The sequence below is a fragment of the Stenella coeruleoalba genome, assembly GCF_951394435.1.
Source record: "Stenella coeruleoalba genome assembly, chromosome: 13".
Classification (NCBI taxonomy): domain Eukaryota; kingdom Metazoa; phylum Chordata; class Mammalia; order Artiodactyla; family Delphinidae; genus Stenella; species Stenella coeruleoalba.
In genome coordinates, this window is record NC_137159.1 from 15744808 (window position 1) to 15766912 (window position 22105).

Sequence of the window (22105 nt, forward strand, 5' to 3'; positions counted from 1 at the left end):
CTGGCTATTGTAAATAGTGCTGCAATGAACACTGGGGTACATGTGTCCTCACATGCACACTGAAATGTGAGGCACTGTCTCCAGAACAGGCAATTGAGTTAGTAACATATATGCTTATGCTTCCCGCCCTGTGGGTCCTAAGCATAAGCATATATGTTATTAACTCACAATTAATTGTTTGTTCTGGAGACAGTGCCTCTCACATTTCAGTGTGCATATGAATTACTTGGGTAACCTGTTGAAATGCAGAGTCTGCCAGCCAATCCAAGGTGGAGCCTGAGACTCTGCACTTCTCACTTGCTTCCAGGAGATGCAGATGCTGCTGGCTCCAGACCACGTGTGGAGCCCCAAGGCTAAGTCCCCACGATGTTCACACACTTGAGCTTTGCTCCAATCCCTGGGTCCCACTGTCTGCTCTCAGTGCCGCTCACACTTCTTTGCTCCTCCCCAACAAACTTGGGACAGCATCAAACACGTCTTCTCCTCCTGCCGAGGAGGTTGATAACCGTGTTTGAGGAAATGTGACATCAACTCCAACAGTCATCCCTTTGTCTCTCTGACAGGACTGGCTTTAAGATAAAAGAATCTGTATTGCAGACCTGCTTTGGTGAATAATTGAGGTACATATATAAATGATATCTTTATTGCCTATTAGCAGAGTTAATAGAGGTTGCCATTTCTATAAGAGAGTTATTACCATAAGCTCTGTGGAACAACGTCCCCATAAGATTTGTATTCATAGGGATCATTATTCTCTGATTAAATACCTCATTGAATAGGAGTTTCAGAAGAGAATCCTGGGAATTTCAGAGCTAAAGGACATACATCTTTAAAATCAAAGATAAAATATGCTCCTTTCATTTATTGGGCAGGGATAGCAACAAAGGTACTGTTTTCTTATATAAAAGAAGAGGCCAAACCAGATACCAGAACCAGAGAAAATATATATTGCTTTGTCCCAATGTTTCAACAAGAGCTGTAGTTAACTCTTTTATGAGACAAGAGTATTAATATTTTAACAGGAAATGCATTTATTTTATTTATTATATCTCTTAAAAAGTTGTACTGCATTCTAAGTGAAAGGTTTCTTCAACAATAGGCCTAAACATTTTCATTTTATGTCTAATTGTGTAACTCAGTGGGAAGATGTGATTCAATTTAAACAGTCACATATGTTTGGATTTTGCAGTAGTTGGGGGAGGGAAATAGAGGAAGCATTTATTCATAAATTGTAGAACATCTATCATACTCCTCTATGGTGGATTCCCAGTCCAATCGATAAGTCAATCCTTCTTAATTACCGGAAGCAAAGCCTTCAACTTTCCGTCCTTCTTTCCTTCCTCCCTCCCTCCTTCCCTCCCTCCCTCCCTCCCTCCCTTCCTTCCTTCCTTCCTTCCTTTCCTTCCTTCATCTCCCAGTAAATCTTACTAGATACATTTCCATTCTGAACTCATTCTGAGAAATCAATACCCAGAAAAATGAACCTCTTTTCAGAATAAATACCCTTCTCCTTTTAAACAGAATATCCCCTTTCTTCCACATTTCCATTCAACCTCTAACTCTTTACTGAATTCTTCACTTAGTTACAGTTACAGCCAAACATAACCTATAACTTATTCCTTTTCAGCTACTTCCTTCATCCCAGATGTGCACACAATCTCTCTCGCTTTTATTTTTTAAAAATTGTATTGAAGTATAGTTGATTTACAATGTTGTGATAATTTCTGCTGTACAGCAAAGTGATTCAGTTTTACACATATATATTCTTTTTCATATCCTTTTCCATTATGGTTTATCACAGGATATTGAATATAGTTCCCTGTGCTATACAGTAGGACCTTGTTTTATTAATCCTTCCTATATATAATATAATAGTTTGCATAATCTCTTTTTAAAATTCAAGCTCTTGAAACCCACTTTATACCAAATGAGCTAATTAATGTACAATCAGATCTTTCTTGGCCCCACTTAAAATATCTCGTTCTCTCTTTCTACTTCACAGAAACCAAATTAACTGAAGCTATACAATTTCATACAATTTATCATATGATATTCTTTCAGGATAATCTCACCCAAACCCATGGCTCCCAAGGCCATAGCTCTCCCACCTTATTTGCCTTGTTAACTTTCCACTTATTCCTCCGAGCTTAGTGCAGTTCCCTAGGGTAGCTGTTCTTCCACTGATGATACCCCTGGCCACCAAGTATAAGCATCTCTTCTGCTCAGTTCTCCATTATTTTGTACTTTAAATGATCAGTGAGAGCTCTTATCACACCTCACTGCACTTAAGTGTTTACTTGTTCATTTCCCACCTCCAGATTCTGAAATCCTCGAGGACAGAGCTTGTCCTCAACTCTCAATTTCTAGCACTGCAGCCCAAAGCCTGAAAGACAGACAACTAGCACTGAAAGATCCTCTCAATAAAAAGCTCAGAGAATTCTTGGCTTTATTGGTATTTTTATTGTGGGTGTGTCCTCCACATTTTCTTCCACTTCTGTTCTTTTGTTTAATTATCTACAGGTGTTTACATAAAGCCAGGCTCTAGTGATTTTGCCCCAGAACTACTATTCACTTATTCATTGCAAGGCAACTTCCCCACTCTACAACTCTCACCAATTACAAAAGTTGTCTCTCTAGTTGGTTCAGTTTCCATTTTATTGCCCTTTACCAAGGTCTTCAAAGATTTGGGGGGATAATGATGAAAATTTCATAAAAGTTATAATAACATTCAAAATACTGTTATGTCTTCTTTTAACATGTCTTCTAGAGAAGATCAAAAGACACTATATGAATGCTAAAAGTTTTCCTTTATGATTTTACTCTACTGTCCAAATTTTCCTTAAATAGGAAGAACTGGGAAATACTGTATTACCCCAATCCATTACATAACCTAAGGGGAAAAGATTTTGCCACTATCCTTATGAGTTAAAAGCATGTTAGCAATGCTGTATGAAACAAACATTAAAAAGATCAATTAAGTACTTCAATACTTTCCTGTTTTTTCTTTTTCACAGAATCTTCACGCTTGAACTGAACAAGAGATTTGGTAGAACTTCTTTCTTCAGTGCTTCCTGGAGGCTTTAGGACTCCAGAAGTGATTAACTGGTAACGATTCTGCTCATATATGTATTCTGATTTCTTATGATCTTGGTAGGCTTTTAGCACTGGCTTTGGGAAATAAAAAGACATGTTAATCTTTTAAATATTAATGTGAACTTGTTCTTCACTATCTTTGGACTCTATCTCTGTTGGAAATTGATCACCTTCCTGGACTAATTTCCTATCTAAGCCACAATCATTATTAGCAGCTATCATCATTGTCCATGGCCTATTGCTTGACTAAGACTTTTCTACTTGGTTTCCATTAATTCTGCCCTTTAAATACCAATGAATACTTCTAAGGGTGACATTATGACAGAAAGTACACAGAGGCATGAAATCACATACTCACTAATTGTCCAATACAAACCCCCACCATTCACTACAACAGTTACCGTGGGATCATACAGAACTCCCACTCTACCCAAAGGTCACTAATCACTTCCCATAGCCATAACTAATTGAAGATCATCACAAAACCAAACAACCTGACTTTTAAAATGGGCAGAGAATCTGAATAGGCATACTTCCAAAGAGGAAATGCATCTCTAATCATCAGGAAAGTGCAAATCAAAACCACAATGAGATATCACCTCACACCTGTCAGAATGGCTATCATCAAAAATAACACAAATAACAAATGTGGGCGAGGATGTGGAGAAAAGGGAACTTTTGCACATTGTTAGTGGGAATGTAAATTGGTACAGCCACTGTGGAAAACAGTATGGAGTTTCCTCAAAAAATTAAAGAAAAAGAACTACCATATGACCCAGCAATTACACTCCTGGGTATTTATCTGAAGAAAACAAATACAGTAATTCAAAAAGATATATGCACTCCATGTTCACTGCAGCATTATTTACAATTGCCAAGATATGGAAGCAACCTAAGAGCCCATCAATAGATGAATGGATAAAGAAGATGTCTTATATATATATAGTGGACTATTATTCAGCCATTAAAAAGAATAGAATTTTGCTATTTGCAGCAACATGGATGAACCTGGAGGGTATTATGCTAAGTGAAATAAGTGAGACATATGTTACCACTTATATGTAGAATTAAAAAATAAAACACACTAGTGAATATAACAAAAGAAGTAGACTCACAGATATAGAGTGGTTACCAGTGGTGAGAGGGAAGGGAGGAGGGGCAAGGGATGAAGAAATACAAACTACTATGTATAAAATAAATAAGCTACAAGGATATATTGTTCAGCACAAGGAATATAGCCAATATTTTATAATAACTTTAAATGGAGTATAATCTATAAAAATATTGACTCACTATGCTGTACACCTGAAACTAACAAAATATTGTAAATCAACTATACTTCAATAAAAAAAGATCAAGGAAAAAAAGTACTAGATGAAAATATAAGAGGTGAATTTTACAACACTGTTAAGAAAGTCTATCTCTATGCTAAGTAAAGACAGAGAAAGACATATATTGCATGATATCGCTTACATGTGGAATCCAAAAAATACAACAAGCTAGTGAATATAATAAAAAAGCAGACTCAGATATAGAGAACAAACTAGTGGTTACCAGTTGTGGGGGAGGAGCAATATTATAGGGGTTGGGGAGTGGGAGGTATAAACTATTGGGTGTAAGATAGGCTACAAGAATGTATTTTGAAAAGCAGAGAATACAGCTAATATTTTGTAATAACTGTAAATAGATTGTAACCTTCAGTAACACAAACTTCCAATTATAAGATAAATAAGTACTAGGGATGTAAGGTACAAGATGATAAATATAATTAACATTGCTGTATATTACGTATGAAAGTTGTTAAAAGAGTAAATCCTAAGAGTTCTCATTACAAGGAAAATTTTTTCTATTACTTTTATTTTGTATCTATACGAAATGATGGTTGTTCACTAAACTTATCATGATAAACATTTCATGATGCATGTAAGTCACATCACTATGTTGTACATGTTAAACTTATACAGTGCTTTATGTCAATTATATCTCAATAAAACTGGGGAAAAAAGGACAACCAGCTTCTATATGCCAATTTAATGAAAGAACACTACACCTGCTACGGAAGTACTCATGGCCCCAGAAAATCAAACTTAAGACTCTAGACCTAACTACCAACATATAGGAAATACAAGAACCAGAGAAATATAGGTTAGCTACCACAGTGGGGATACAGTCAACAAAATTAGACTGTGGAACTATATAGAAAAATAACCAAATTTTGCCCATTAAAACTTTTTCCTAAGAAAAAATAAAAGAGTTGATGGGGAACTTACAGACCTAGAGACTTAAGAGAAATGTTAACCAGCTAGTGCATGGATCTTATTTTGATCTAAATTTTAACAAGGATGCTGCAAACAAAATTATTATAAGACAATCAGGGAAATGTGAACATTTTTTAACAGTTTAAATTATTTTAACAGCTCTCCTGAGATATAATAGCTCTCCTGAAATATAATAGACATACATTAAGCTGTATGTATTTAAAGTGTACAATTTGATGTGCTGATATATATATATATATATATATATATATATATATATATATATATATATATGAAACTGTCAAGAAAATGAAGAGAACCCAACCATGAGCCTTTTCAGGTTCCTTTCCAATACTCCTCCCTAGGCAAATACTGATCTGTTTTCTATCACTATACATTAGTTTGCATTTTCCAGGCCTTTATATAAATGTAATAAAATAGTATGTATTTTTTTTGCCCACCATCTTTCAGCATAATTATGCTGAGATTCCTCTATGTTGTTTCATATATCCATAATTCATTTATTTTTAAGGCTGAGTAGTATCCTATAGTGTAGAAACGCCACAATTTATTCATTCACCACTTGATGGACATGGTGGTCGTTTCCACTTTTGGGCTTTTAAAAACAAAATTGTTGGAGGGGGATCAAGATGGCGGAGTAGGAGGACATGGGGCTTACCTCCAGCCACAAACACATCAAAAATACATCTACATGTGGAACAAGTCTCACAGAAAACCAACGGGAAACTGGCAGAAGAACTCCTATACAACCAAAGCTTCAACAAACTTCTCCACGCAACTGGGTAGGAAGGGGGAAAAGGCGTCGAGACGGAACTGGCGCCCCTGGGAGGGATCCGTAAAGGAGAGAAGGTCCACAAGGGCACACCCTTGCCCTGGAGAGGCCCCTTACTTGCCGGGAGGTCCGCTGGGACAGACATAGGGGCTGGAAAAGCCTAAATTCTACTCCCGATGAGGGTGGGCATGCTGGCTTGCTAACAATCAGGGCAGAGAGAGACCAGTGCTGGCAGCTGCTGCCACACCTCACTTCCCAGTTCAAGGTGCACACCAGATGGGGCCACAGATACTCACAGAGGCAAAGTGCCAAACCTTGGACCAACAGGCCCTGGGAGAGGACTCAATCTACTTGCAGGGAGACAGGCTGGAGGGCCTGGGGTGTGGATCGGACCGAACCTTGGAGCCCATTGTCCGCACTCACATGCAGAGTTTGTCAGCATGCACACTAAGTGGTGCCACAGAAACTCACAGTAGCTGGGCGCTGAGTCTCTAGTGGACGGGCCCTGGGCAGGAGTACACAGCTGTTCTTTTGTGTCTGGCAGAAGCGCTCCGGCCCCGCCCACTCTACACTGCAGCTTGGAGCTGGATCTGTGGCTGACAGGTCCTGGGAGAGGTTGGCCACAGAGGCAGCCCAGGTTTCAGGTGGCAGCACGACCACCTAGATTCCTGCAGCCACAGCACCCCGGCCCCAGCCCCAGCCCACTCCACAGCACAGCCTAGCAGTAGGTCTGGGACAAACACACGGAGAAAGAGATGTGACCATGGGCTGCTTCTGGATGGAACCACGCCACCTGCACAAGCAGTCCATAGGGTCACTGTGACCACATGGACCTCACTTGCTTTAGAAATTACCTCCTGTGGGGCAGGGCATGCACTTGTCGATGAAAAATTAATCAGTCGATCTAAGAAAGAAATGGAAAATTTTATTCAAGCCAAATTTGAGGATTACAGTCAGGAAAGAGCACCCCAGAAAGCTCTGAGAACTGTTCCACCTGTTAGAAGTCAAGGCACAGTTATATAAATTTTTTTGAGAAAGAGGGCTATACATCAAATGACATTTTGTTGGTAGTTTAAATGATCCAGATCTAAGCATCATTGTGGTGGGTCATGTGACCCTGTACAAGATCAAGAAGGAATGTTATCTTTTAAGGAGTTGTCTTATTGATGCTGGGAGAATGTTGCTCTTTAAGGCTGAGCAGGTATTCCTGCTGATGGGGAAGGTTTTGTTGATGCATAATGCAGAAACACAAGCATCGTGGGGGAAGAGAGCAGGCCAAAGTGCAGAGAAGAATTTTTTATGTTTAAATTTTTCTTGTCTTGCCATAAAATATGAATTTTATTTCACACACTCAAGGGCAATGGATCCTGATCAAACCCAACCCTCAGGGCTTCTACTCCAACAACTGGGGAGCAGACCCTGCCCCAACAGGGCTGTGACAGCCATGGAGCAAAGAGGAGGTCTCATCTGACATCCAGCACAGGCTCTGGAGACCACAACATCAATCATACCTACTATCAAGGGATAATGGCCAGCACACTATGAGGAAAGATGTGGCTGTCATTCATACCAAACCCAGCCACTGCACCAAAAATACTGGACTCACACAGTCTACACAGGGTCACTCCCACTTAAAAATATCCCTTCATACACCACAGTAGGTAAGTGCTTCTCCTGAATTCATAGAGACAGAGAAAGTTTAAGTAAAATGAAAAGGCAGAGGAACTACTCCCAATTAGAAGAACAAGAGAAATCTCCTGAAAGAACAAATAATGAAACAGACCTCACCAGACTGTTAGACCACAAGTTCAAAAAGGAGATAATAAAAATGCTAAAGGAATTAAGAAAGATGATTGATAGAAATGCAGATCACTGTAACAAGGAACTAGAAACTGTAAAGACAAACCAATCAAAATTAGACAACTCAATTGGTGAAATAAAAACCAATCTAGAAGCAATAAATAGCACACTAAATAACAAAGAAGAATGAATAAGTGACCTGGAAGATAGAATAATGGAAATCACCCAATCAGAACAGCAGACAGAAATAGAAATGAAAAAAAAAAGAAAGTAACACATGAGATATAGAGAGTAATATGAAGGATGCCAACCTAAGCATAATAGAGGTTCCAGAAGGAGGAGAGAGAGAAAAGAGGATCAAAAATGTATTTGAAGAATTTATGACTGAAAACTTCCCAAACCTAAAGAAGGAAACAGATATCCAGGTACAGGAAGAACAGAGGGTCCTATACAAGATAAACCCAAACAGATCCCCACCAAGACATATCATAATTAAAATGGTGAGAATTAAAGATAAAGATAGGATTCTAAAGGCAGTTACAAGGGAAGCCATTTACCACAAACCCACAGACAACTTAATACTCAACCGTGAAAAGCTGAAAGTCTTTCTGCTAAATTCAGGAACAAGACGAGGATGCCCATTCTCACCACTTCTATCACAGTATTGGAAGTCCCAGCCACAGCAATCAGACAAGAAAAAGAAATAAAAGGTATCCAAATTGGAAGGAAAGAGGTAAAACTGTCACTCTTTGCAGATGACATGATATGCAATAGAGAGAACCCTAAAATCTCCATACAAAAACTACTAGTGCTAATAAATGAATTCAGCAAGGTAGAAGGATACAAGATTAACACATAGAAATCTGTTGCATTTCTTTACACTAATAATGAAATATCAGAAACAGAAAGTAAGAAAACAATCCTGTTTAAAACTGCATCAAAAAAATAAAATCCCTAGGAATAAACTTAACTAAGGAGGTGAAAGACCTATATACTAAAAACTATAAAACATTCATAAAGGAAATGGAAAGATATCCCATGCTCTTGGATTGGAAGAATTAATATCGTTAAAATGGCCATACTACCCAAAACAATCTACAGACTTAATGTGATCCCTATCAAAATACCCATGACATTTTTCACAGAACTAGAACAAATAATCATAAAATTTATATGGAAACACAAAAGACTGAGAATTGCCAAAGCAATCCTGAGGAGAAAGAACAAATCTGGAGACAACACCCTTCCAGACTTCAGACAATATTACAAAGCTACAGTATAAAAAACAATGTGGCACTGGCACAAAAACAGACATATAGATCAATGGAAAAGAATAGAGAGCCCAGAAATAAACCTACCAAATAAACCTATGGTCAATTAATCTACGACAAAGGAGGCAAGAATATACAATGAAGAAAAGACAGTCTCTTCAACAAATAGTGTTGGGAAAGCTGGACAGCTACATGTAAATCAATGAAATTAGAACACTCCCTCACACTATATACAAAAATAAACTCAAAATGGTTTAAAGACCTAAATATAAGACATGATACCATAAAACACCTAGGAGAGAACATAGGCAAAACATTCTCTGACATAAATCTTAGCAATGTTTTCTTAGATTAGTCTCACAAGGCAAAATGAATAAAAGCAAAAATAAACAAATTGGACCTAATCAAACTTAAAAGCTTTTGCACAGCAAAGGAAACCATAAACAAAATGAAAAAACAAGCTATGGAATAGGAGAAAATATTTGCAAATAATATCCAAAATATACAAACAGCTCATAAAGCTTAATATTGAAAAACCAAACAACCAAATCAAAACATGGGCAGAAGACCTAAATAGACACTTCTACAAAGAAGACATACAGATGGCCAACAGGCATATGAAAAGATGCTCAACATCACTAATTATTAGAGAAATGCTTATCAAAACCACAATAAGGTATCACCTCACACCAGTAAGAATGGCTATCATCAAAAAGCCTACAACTACATGAGTAGCTGTACTCATGGCTATTATTTACTAAAGAAAAAGGGGAAAACAATTAAAATTAACAAAGGGAAAAGGTGTATGGGACAAAGTCTGGGGGAAACCAAGCAACTTTTCATGGGCACTCTTCCAGTGGAATCCATATTTGTATAGGCTTATACCTGGACTCTCTATTGTGTTCCATCAGTCTATTTGTCTATCTTGACACCAATACTACAATGTCTTAATTATTGTAGTTTAATGGTAAGTACTGAAATCAGGAGCATTAGACTTTAAACTTTGATCTTCTCTTTCAAAGTTGTTTTGGTTGTTCTAAGTCCTTTGCATTTTTCTACGAATTTTAGAATCAGCTTGTCAATTTCTACCAAAAAGGAGAAATACTGCTGGGACCTTGATTGGAATTGCATTAAATTTATAGATCAATTTGAGGAGGACTGACATCTTGAAAATATTGAGTCTTCTAAACTACAAACACAGTATCATTCTTCATTTAGAGCTTCTTTAATTTCTCTGTTATATTTTGTAGTATTCATTCTTCAGGCCTTGCACATTCTCATTAGATTTACCCTCAATTCATACTTTGTTGCTATTGTAAATAGTATTTTTATTTAATTTAAATTTCAAATTGCTCATACATAGACGTGCAACTAGTTTTTTATACTATCTTATATTCTGTATCCTTGCTAACCTCATTATCAGTTCTAGTAACTTTTTCATAGCTTTCACTGGATTTTCCAAATAGATGATCATGTTCTTTGTGAAGGAAAATTTTTACTTCTTCCTTTCTAATCTGGGTTCCTTTTATCTCTTTTCCTTACCTTACTGCAATGGCTACCACCTCTAATACATTGTTAAACAGAAATGCTGGGAGCAGACATCCTTATTTGTTCATAATTTTTCACCATTAAGTCTGAGGTTAGGTGTAGGTTGTTCATGGATGACCCTTACTCACTTGAGGAAGGTCTCTTCTACTCCTAATTTGCTGAGAGTTTTATCAGGAATGGGTGGTGGATTTTGTCAAAGGATTTATCTACATCTATTGATATAATCATGTTTTTTTTCCCAGTGGGGTAATATGGTGAATTACAGTGATTGCTTTTTAAATAGTTAATTCTCTACATTCCTGAGATAAATCCCACTGGCAATGATATATTATATAGTTGGGTTCAAATTCCCGAAATTTTGTTTATAGTTTTTTTAAAATAACAATATTAACTACCATTTATTGAGCTTCTTCTATGTGACAAAACTTTAACACCCATTAATCTTTACAGCAAATGTGTTAGAAGAGTACTATTATTTGAATATTATTTTATTTTTTATTGAGACATAATTGATATATAACATTATATTAGTTTGTGTACAACATATGTATATGTTGCAAAATGATCACCACAATAAATCTAGTTAACATCCATCATCACACATAGTTACACTTTTTTTCTTCTTTTTTTGTTTTTTTTTGCAGTACGCAGGCCTCTCACTGTTGTGGCCTCTCCCATTGCGGAGCACAGGCTGTGGACGCGCAGGCTCAGCAGCCATGGCTTATGGGACCAGCCACTCCGCGGCATGTGGGATCTTCCCTGACCAGGGCACAAACCCGTGTCCCCTGCATCAGCAGGCGGACTCTCAACCACTGTGCCACCAGGGAAGCCCCACTTTTTTTCTTATAATAAGAATTTTTAAGATATTCTCTCTTAGCAACCTTAAAATATACAATAGAGTATTATTAACTATAGTCAGCATGCTGTACATTATATCCCCAGGACGTCATTTATTTTATAACTGGAAGTTTGTACTTTTTGACCCCCTTCACTCATTTCATCCACCCCACCCCCTCAACCGGTTCTCTGGCAAACACCTATCTGTTCTCTGATTCTATGAGTTCAGTTTTCATTTTCTTTAGATTCCACATGTGAGATCATACAGTATTCGTCTTTCTTTGTCTGACTTATTTCACCTAGCATAACGCCTTCAAGGTCCATCCATGTTGTTGCAAATGGCAAGATTTCCTTCTTTTTATGGCTGAATAATATTCTATTGTGTGTATATATACTACATTTTCTTTATCTGTTTTTACACTGATGGACACATAGGTTGTTTCCATGTCTTGGGTATTGTAAATAATGCTGTAATGAATATGCGGTGCAATTATACGTATCTATAAGTATCTTTTTGAGCTAGTATTTTTATTTCTTTCAGATAAATGCCCAGAAGTATGACTGCTGGATCACATTTTTAATTTTTTCAGGACACTTCATATTGTTTTCCATAGTGACTGCACCAATTTATATACATTCCTATCAACAGTACACAAGGATTCCCTTTTCTCCACATCCTTGCAAACATTTCCTATTTCTTGTCTTTTTGATAATAGCCTTTCTAACAGGTGTGAGGCGATACCTCATTGTGGTTATGATTCACATTTCCCTGATGATCAGTGAGGTTGAGCACATTTTCATGAATCTGTTGGCCATCTGTATGTCTTCTTTGGAAAAACGTCTATTCAGGTCCTCTGCCCATCTTTAAAATTTTTTTTTTTTTAAACATCCTTGCTTTCCTTTTTTTTAAAAAAAAATATTTATTTACTTTTGGCTGTGTTGGGTCTTTGTTTCTGTGTGTGGGCTTTCTCTAGTTGCGGCGAGCGGGGGCCACTCTTCATCGCGGTGCGTGGGCCTCTCACTGTCGCGGCCTCTCTTGTTGCGGAGCGCAGGCTCCAGATGCGCAGGCTCAGTAGTTGTGGCTCATGGGCCCAGTTGCTCCGTGGCATGTGGGATCTTCCCAGACCAGGGTTCAAACCCGTGTCCCCTGCATTGGCAGGCAGATTCTCAACCACTGTGCCACCAGGGAAGCCCCATTTTTAAAATTTGATTGTTTTATGAGTTGTATGAATTCCTTATATATTCTGGATTATAACCTCATATCCAATATATGATTTGCAAATAGTTTCTTCCAGAGGTTGCCTTTTCATTTTGTTGAAGGTTTACTTTGTTGTGCAGAAGCCTTTTAGTTTTATGTAGTCCCGCTTGTTTATTTTGCTTTTGTTACCTTTGCTTTTGTAGTTTTTAATAAATTTTAAAATTTTTTATTGAAGTATAGTTAATTTACAATATTGTGTTAGATTCAGGCATACATCACAGTGATTCAGTTATACATTGAGCATAGTTCTCTGTGCTATATGGTAGGCCCTTGTTGGTTATCTACCTTATATATAGTAGTGTGTACATGTTAATACCAACCTCTCAATTTAGCCCTCCCCCGACCACCACCCCCCGCTTTCCCCTTTGGTAACCGTGAATTTGTTTTATGTCTGTGAGTCTCTTTCTCTTTTGGAAATAAGTTCATTTGTGTGTGTATATATATATATATATATATATATATATACTCTCTCTCTCCCTCTCTCTCTCTCTCTCTCTCTCTATATATATATATAGAGAGAGAGAGAGAGAATTTTTTAATACTATGTTGAATGAAAGTGTTGAGAGTGGGCATTCTTGTCTTGTTCCTGATCTTAGAGGAAAAGCTTTCAGCTTTTCACTGTTGAGTATTATGTTAGTGATATACTAACATAATACTATGTTATATTTGGCTTTGTCATATATGGCCTTTATTATGTTGTTGTATGTCCCCTCTTAATCCACTTTGTTGAGAATTTTTATCATAAATGGATGTTGAATTTTATCAAAAGCTTTTTCTGCATCTATCGAGAGGATCATATGATTTTTATCCTTTGTTTTGTCGATGTGGTGTATCATGCTGATTGATTTGTGGATATTGAACCATCCTTGCTTCCCTGGAACAAATCCCACTTGATCATGGTGTAAGCTCCTTTTAAGGTGTTATTGAGCTCTGTTTGTTAATATTTTGTTGAGGATTTCTGCATCTATGTTTGTCAGGGATATTGGCCTGCAATTTTCTTTTCTTGTGGTATCCTTGTCTAGTTTTGGCTTCAGGGTAATGCTGGCCTTATTAAATGAATTTGGAGGAGTTCCCTCCTCTTCTGTTTTTTGGAAGAGTTTGAGAAGGATTGGTATTAATTCTTTAATATTTGGTAAAATTCACCAGTGAAGCCATCTAGTCCTGGACTTTTGTTGGTTGGGAGGTTTTTGATGACTGATTCAATCTCCTTCCTGTAATCAGTTTGTTCAAATTTTCTATTTCTTCATGATTCAATCTTGGTTGGTTGTATGTTGCTAGGAATGTATCCATTTCTTTTAGGTTGTCCAATTTATTGGCACATATTTGTTCATAGCAGTCTCTTATGATCCTTCATATTTTGTGGTATCAGTTGTAACATCTAAAATTTCATTTCTGATTTTATTTGAGTCCTCTTTCTTTTTTTTCCTTGGTAAGTCTAGCTAAAGTCTTGTCTATTTTGTTTATCTTTCAAAGAACCAGCTCTTAGTTTCACTGAATTTCATTGATCTTTTCTATTGTTCTTTCAGTGTCTATCTCCTTTATTTCCATTCTGATCTTTGTTATTTCCTTTTTTCTATTCATTTTTGGCTTTGATTGTTCTTCCATTTCTAGTTCCTTGAGGTGTAAAGTTAGATTGCTTATTTAAGTTATTTCTTGTTTCTTAATGTAGGCATTTATCCCTATAAAATTCCCTCTTAAAACCACTTTTGCTGCATCCCATAAGTGTTGATATGTTGTATTTCCATTTTCATTTGTCTTAAAGTATTTTTTAATTTTTCTTTTGGTTTCTTCTTTGATCCAATTTTCCTTGACCAAATTTGTGAATTTTCCAATTTTCTTCTTGTAATTGATTTCTAGTTTCATACTACTGTGGTCAGAAAAGATGCTTGATATGATTTCAGTCTTCTTAAATTTATTAAGACTTGTGCTGTTGCCTAATATATAATCCATCCTGGAGAATGTTCCATGTGCACTTGAGAAGAAAGTGTATTCTGTTGCTTTTGCATGGAATTTCTATATACGTCTCTTAAGTCCATTAGTTCAAACTTGTCATTTAAGGGCAATGTTCCCTTATTGATTTTTTAGTCGGGATGATTTTTCCATTGATGAAAGAAGGGTGTTAAAGTCCCCTACTAATATTGTATTGCTGTCTCTTGGTCCCTTTAGATCTGTATTTGCTTTATATATTTAGGTGCCCCTATATTGGGTGCATATTTACAAACATTATATCCTCTTGTTGGATTGACCCCTACATCATTATATAATGATCTTGTCTCTTATTACAGTCTTTGTCTTAAAGTCTATTTTGTCTGATATAAGTATAGCTACCCCAGCTTTCGTTTGGTTTTATTTGCATGGAATACCTTTTTCATCCCTTCACTTTCAATCTGTGTGTACCCTTACATCTCTAGTGAGTCTCTTGTAGGCAGCATGTAGATGCCTATAAGAGATTTAAAATGGATGAGTCTATTTAAAAAAATCTAATCAGCTAGTCTGTGTCTTTTGATTGGAGAATTTAGTCTATTTACATTTAAAGTAATTATTGATATGTATGTACTTATTGCCATTTTGTAAATTATGCTCTGGCTCTTTTATGATTCTTTTGCTCCTTTTTTCTTCTCTTGCTCTCTTCCTTTTAGATTTGATAATATTCTTCAGTAGTTCAGTAGCTTAGATTCTTTTCTCTTTATCTTCTGTGTATCTACTATAGGTTTTTGCTTTGTAGTTACCATGAGACTCACTTAAAAAAACTTATATTTGTAATGATTTAAGTTGATAATAACTTAAACTTGAATGCATTCTAAAGCTCTCCATTTTATCCCCCCTACACATTTTATGTTTTTGATGTTATAATTTACATCTTTTTATCTTGTGTATTCATAAAAAATTATGTAAAATATGTATTTTTGTGTGTGTATTTATCCATTTATATAAAATTAAGCATGGAGAAAAGCAAGAAAGGATGTACATCAGATTGTTGTTAATGATAGATACTATAGAAATGGGGGTCAGAGATTGGAGAATTGAAGGTAAGGAAAAATGTAAAAGAAGAAGAGTGGGAGAGGGAAAGAAAGAGGGAAGAGAAGAAGAGAGAGAGGAGAAGGAAGGTGGGGAGGTGGGCATAGGAGGAGGAGAAAAGAACAAAGAAGGGGAGGGGAGGAGAGGGGAAGAATGGCAATGATAAAAAGAACAAACATAGTATTACTAACTCTGTCAGAACAAATCAAACTACATGTACCTATACACATGAAATTAGTCTCTTGAATACTAAGCTACTCTCTCCATGTGGTAGAAATTTATGTCATTTTCACTTTATTCCTTAGTATTTTTAATATTGCAGAACTACTATATTCATGTATTTGTTATATTGTTCCAGTCACCTACTACATAATAAAATGCTCCAAACTTTGTAACTTAAAACAGAACAACAACATTTATTTTGCTTAAAAATCTACCATGTAGGTAGAGCTCAGTGAGGACAGCTTGCCTCTGCTCCACTTGACATCAGCTGAGGCAGCTCAAGGGCTGGGGATTGTAATCTCTGAAGGCTTGTCCATTCACAGTCTGGCAGGTGATAAAGGCTATAGTCTGGGACTCATTCAGATGACATCTCCTCAGGGAGACCTTTGTAGTCACCCAATCTAAAGTAGCCTGCTGTTTGTCTTGACCACATTCCCTATATTATTTTCTTAACAGCACCTATCATTAGATGACGTTCTTCAGTTTAATTATTTAGGATTACTAGAATGTCAACAGGGATCTGTTCTCCCTTGTTCACTGTTGTATCCCCAGAGCATGACTCAGAGCCTGGCATGTAGTAGGCGTTGAATTCAATATACATAAATTTATCACACTGATGTCAAACGGAACTACTTTAATCATCAAGGGTTAATTATACACTTTTGCCACATGAAGGTAAACCCGCCAGAAAGAAACAAGTGTAAAAGGTTTAATACTAATTCCATGGGAAAAAAATAGTAGAGAGGCCCCCAAACTCCCCACAATGCATAGTGCAGGCACACTGCTCTCTGGAGAAGAGAGCAGCTGCAGGTAGTGCCATACCCACCTTGCAAATGGAAGTTCAGTGTCAACAACATCTGTTACTTTGCATTTTCTGTTAATCAGAATTGCAATTGGCTGTGTAGTTTTCTTTGCATTTAAGATGTTAATTTGTTTATCAAAAATTTTGAATTAATCCCTAGGTAAACCGTTTTTCACATAAAGTAACATTAAAATAAAAATAACAAATGAGCACTATGGACCTTCAAGAATGTTTTCCTCCAGCATGAATCAGTACCTAAATTTGAGAAGCAATGGAATAAGGGTTAACGTCCATAATATATATGTATATATATGTTTTTATTATTTATTTTTTTTAATTAAAATATAGTTGATTTACAATATCATGTTAATTTCAGGTATACAGCACAGTGATTCAGTTACACATATATACATTATATATATATGTTTTTAAAAACCTCAGAAACTGATAGGAAAAAAGCAAACAATCTAATTTTAAAGTAGACAGTGATTATGAACAGAATCCACGAAATAAGTTACATACATGCCAATGAATGAATGAAAATACAATTAACTTCATTAATAAGATGTGATGCCATTTTAACTTATCAGTCTAGCAAAAATAAGAGAACTGATAGCGTCAGTTTTGGCAAAGATGTAGGTAAGCAGGACCTCTTATACATCGTAGGTGCAAAGGTAAACCTTTCAGCACAATTGGGCAATAGTTTTCAAAATTAAAATGTACATATTCTATGACCTACAAAATGCCACTTCTGAAAATCCATTTTTATCTGTACAAAGGCAGTCATTCAATGCAGCATTATCTGCAATAGCAAAATAATAACAACAACAAAATGAAAAGGAAATAACCAGAACTCCTTTTAGGAGAACAATTAATGGGTACTCTATCATGGCACATCCATGCAACAAAACACAGTGCAGCTGTTAGAAAAGATACCTCTGGGGCTTCCCTGGTGGCGCAGTGGTTGAGAATCTGCCTGCCAATGCAGGGGACACGGGTTCAAGCCCTGGTCTGGGAGGATCCCAAATGCCGCGGAGCAACTGGGCCCGTGAGCCACAACTACTGAGCCTGCGCGTCTGGAGCCTGCGCTCCGCAACAAGAGAGGCCGTGACAGTGAGAGGCCCGCGCACCGCGATGAAGAGTGGCCCCCACTTGCCACAACTAGAGAAAGCCCTCGCACAGAAATGAAGACCCAACACAGCAAAAATAAATAAATAAATTAATAAACTTCTATCCCCAACATCTTCTATTAAAAAAAAAAAAAGAAGATACCTCTGTATGCACAAATTGGAAAGACTTCCATATGTTTTAGTGAAATCAGTACTTTGAAGATCAGTATGTACTGTATAATCTTTCTTTAAAGCTATATGTTTATACACCAACACATACATATATATATATATATACACATATATATTTGAATAAACATATAAAACAGCCTGAAAGGCAACCACTAACAACAGGAGTTAACATCTGAAGGTCCGAGTGAGGACTTTCACTTTTCACTTTTTTATGCACTTTCACTGCTCTTTTACATGGATATATAATTATCCAAGGGCATAAATGGATTCTTAAAACTATTTTCAGACATGTACAAAATTTTCCAGGACACTAGGCATTTACTTTAAAAATAATAAAATTATGTAATTATATATATTACTCTTACTGAAGTTCCTAGTATCAAACGGTACCCCAGTACCTAAAAGAGCCTTACAGCCTACATAGTTAAGTATCCGTATTGTACATAATGCTAGAGAGAATTTATCTGCTAGAAAACTTTGTTCACCACTGCATCCCACCACCTCAAACAGTATTTAGAGTTCAATAATTTTGAATAAATAAGTGTGTTTACAATTTCATAAACGAGTCTTAACTTTCAGGTTTTCTTTCCTTCTTTGTTAATTAAGAGTCTAGAAATTACATCCATCCCCCAAAGCAACATCCTCTGTAGCCAAAAGTGGCTAAAATGCTGGTTTTCAAACTTACCAGAGGCTCTAGTTTTATAGGCTGCTGTCGTTTTCTTGTCTTCTCCTGAGCTTTTGTAGTGTGCTTAAATGTCAGGAATTGTGTATCACCTTCATTTTCTGTGGGTGTTACAAAACTCAGTCTTCCCTTTGCTTTTATACTGTTCAGTCTTGTAATCGCAGGGTTTTCCATCAGCTCTCCAATACTTTCCAGGTCCAACTCATTGTCTGAGGCACGAAAAGCCATCTTCACTCCTGGAGAGGGTTTAGGGTCAAGAAAAGAAGAATGAAAAGTAGAGCAAAAGGATTGGGGAAGTAGGGCTAAGTGGAGGGGTTTTAAGAACCACGGAGAGCTGAATTTGCTTATCCCCAAAGAAAACCTATCAAAGTTACCCCATTCTTCCCAAACTGAGGACCTAAACCAGAGGAATGAAAATTCGGAACTATGCCTGGCCTTCTAGAAGCCCCGTAGCTGGGGTGGGACCCAGGAATTTGCATTTCTAATAACTTCCTGGGTGATGCTGTTGCTGCCTCTGATTTGGGGACCACAATGGTCCAGATTTGGAAGGATGAAGAGAAATGCCATTATACTGAGATCGTTTCTCACACTTGAGTATGCAAAATATTTCCCGGGGTGGGGGTAGTGTTCAAAATGCAGGTAATTCTAATGCAGGTAATCTGAGATATATAGCCTAGGTACTCACAGAGAAACCAAATAAAGGGAAAAAAGAGTTGAAGGCTAAAGCATAAAACAGCGCTTCTGGAGATTTTATGTGGATGAGAATCACTTGAAGAGCTTGTGAAAAGGCAGATTCTGATTCATAAGCAAGGTCCCAGAACACTAGAACTATGAGCCTTTTGTAGCGGTCTTGTACCCTCACCACCACTCACACTCCGGTCCCACCAGATGGGTGGAAATACTTTCCTTAAAAACAGTATTACAACACACGAGGTCTTGAACCAGGTGTCAGCAGGCCCAGGTTCTAGTCTAGATCAGCACTGGCCAACCAAAATATAATGCAAATCTCCTATGCAATTTAAAATTTTCAAGTAACCACATTCAAAAACAAAAAAAGAAATTAATTTAATAATGTTCTTTATTTAACATGTACAAAATATTATCATTTCAACATGTAATCGATATAAAACTTATTAATATGATAGTTTCTTTTTTGTTACTACGTCTTCAAAGTATTTCACCTTTAGGGCACATCTCAATTCAGACTAGCCCCCTGTGGCTAGTGGTTACCATACTGACTACCATAGTCATACCATACTGACCATACCATACTGACTAGCAGAGTGGTTACCAGACCTGACTACTCCGTGTGTGACCTTGGACAAGTCTCTTGATAGCTCTGTTCCTCGGTTTCCAGCCCTCTAAATTGCTAGGTAGGTAGTAGGTATCACTAAAATGCCTTTCCATTGGCCTTCTCTCCCTCTCTGCCTCTTTGAGCCTTTCCTTATGTGCTCCAAAAGCATGATAAGTCTCCCGCCTCGGAGTTCAGCCCCACAGCTCGATTCCTCAGGACTCACCAAGTCAGACTAGACCAGCAGCCGCCTCAGACGGTCTCCTGAGACAGAGAAAAAGCAGGTCTAGTAGAAAGTTGTCTCTAAGCCGAGAATGTTTCCCGTTGCCTAGCAGCCACCAGGCCTCCACTGAGGCTCACTGCGCCTGTGCGCGACCTGTCGCCACGGCAACCCCTCAGCCAACTGCAGCTCTGGGTCCAGGACTGTGCCGGGCAGTCGAGCCAATGACTGTCTCTGGAAATTTCCTTACGTCACTGATTGATGGAGAGCTCGCACTAGCCCTGACGGCTTCTCCGTGCTGGGAAGTGTTCCCGGGCTGGGCTGGAAGGCCAGGCAGCCAAAGGAGTTGGTTACTTATGTTTGTTCCTTCGCTTATCAACCGCCCACGCTCACTGCACCTCCCTCCTCCTCCAGGAATCTTTTCTGTTGCCCCTCGAGAGGCTTGAGGCTGCCTTGGCATTCGCTTTAATCTACCTTGCTGTGGTTAGAAGAATCAAGTGCCTGCGTAGACAGTTCACGTCCCGCTCTCCAAGGGAGCGACCGTCCTGCGTCTCTGCCCCACCCACCGACCTCCTCCCGGGAGTGTCCTAAGACGCTAGGAATGCGGGCTCTTCTTCCCCTCAAACCTCACCGAGTCCTTTTCTGCTGATGTTCTTTTCCGCCTGGAAGGTGACTTAGTGTCAGGCAAAGCACGAGCCCATATTAATTGGTCCCTGCACCGTATTCACCAAAGCAGACCCTGGATCTTGTTTGGCATTTAGACCCACCGGATTAAGTCTCCAAAGACTGCTGCTAATGCTGTATGGAAGCGACCCCACCGATGCCCCGTGCAGGTTGCTTACTGAAGTTACCTTACCCCGGTTAGTGATCAGGGGAAGCAGCCTTTTACCTGCCTCGGGGAAATGTTACACCACATGGCAGAGACTTGGTTTTCAACCGCCCCTCCAAAATGACATAATCACCGCTGAAACATTATTATATTTTGTCCTTTTTGGTACCCCCCCCCCTTAAAAAAAACACCTTGATATTTGTTTCTTGCCTTGAAAGCAAAGTCCTGTATGAGGTGCTTTACATATCATACTCACAACCTGCATTTTCTCAGTCTTAAGATACTCAGGTATGTATTTTCCATGCAGGCATGACACCACCTACAAAGGAGAGACTCATATAATAATAGAGCTGGAATGGAGAAAACAGATCACTCAATCCAATTACTCCCCCATTTCATTTTTTTTTAAAGATTGATTGACTGATTGATTGATTTTGGCTGTGACGGGTCTTAGTTGCAGCATGTGGGACCTTCGTTGTGGCATGCGGGACCCTTAGTTGCAGCATGCAGATTTCTTAGTTGTGGCATGCATGCGGGATCTAGTTCCTCGACCAGGGATCTAATCCCGGCCCCCTGCGTTGGGAGCATGGACTCTGACCCACTGGATCACCAGGGAAGTCACCCTCATTTTGGTAATAAGAGAACTGAGACCCAGAGAGAAAGTAAATAATTTACTCCAGGTCAGGCACCTAGTCCTGGCAGAGGTAAAACTGGAATACAGATCTCCTAATCCTTAATCAGGAACCGCAAACAGCAATGGAGTAACTTCAGTTTAGAAACAATTCAGATAAACTTCAAATGTAGACATAATAAATACTAATTCCCCAGAGATGCAAGGTACACACAGGTAATCAATCAGAGCCAATAAAATATAAACTAGTA

General features: G+C 37.9%; 1 protein-coding gene across 1 annotated transcript in view; it reads right to left on the bottom strand.

Annotated features, from left to right (window-relative positions):
• Positions 1 to 20498, bottom strand: part of DNAH6 (dynein axonemal heavy chain 6) — a 288563-nt gene extending 268065 nt beyond the window's left edge. Inside the window, exons 1-3 of the mRNA XM_079940119.1 lie at positions 20401 to 20498; positions 18887 to 19119; positions 2995 to 3168 (exon numbers count right to left, since the gene is read on the bottom strand). Of these exons, the coding sequence (XP_079796245.1) occupies positions 2995 to 3168; positions 18887 to 19111 (399 nt within the window). The 5' untranslated portion in view covers positions 19112 to 19119; positions 20401 to 20498. The remainder of the gene's footprint in view (positions 1 to 2994; positions 3169 to 18886; positions 19120 to 20400) is intronic.
• Between the last annotated feature and the right edge of the window lie 1607 nt (positions 20499 to 22105).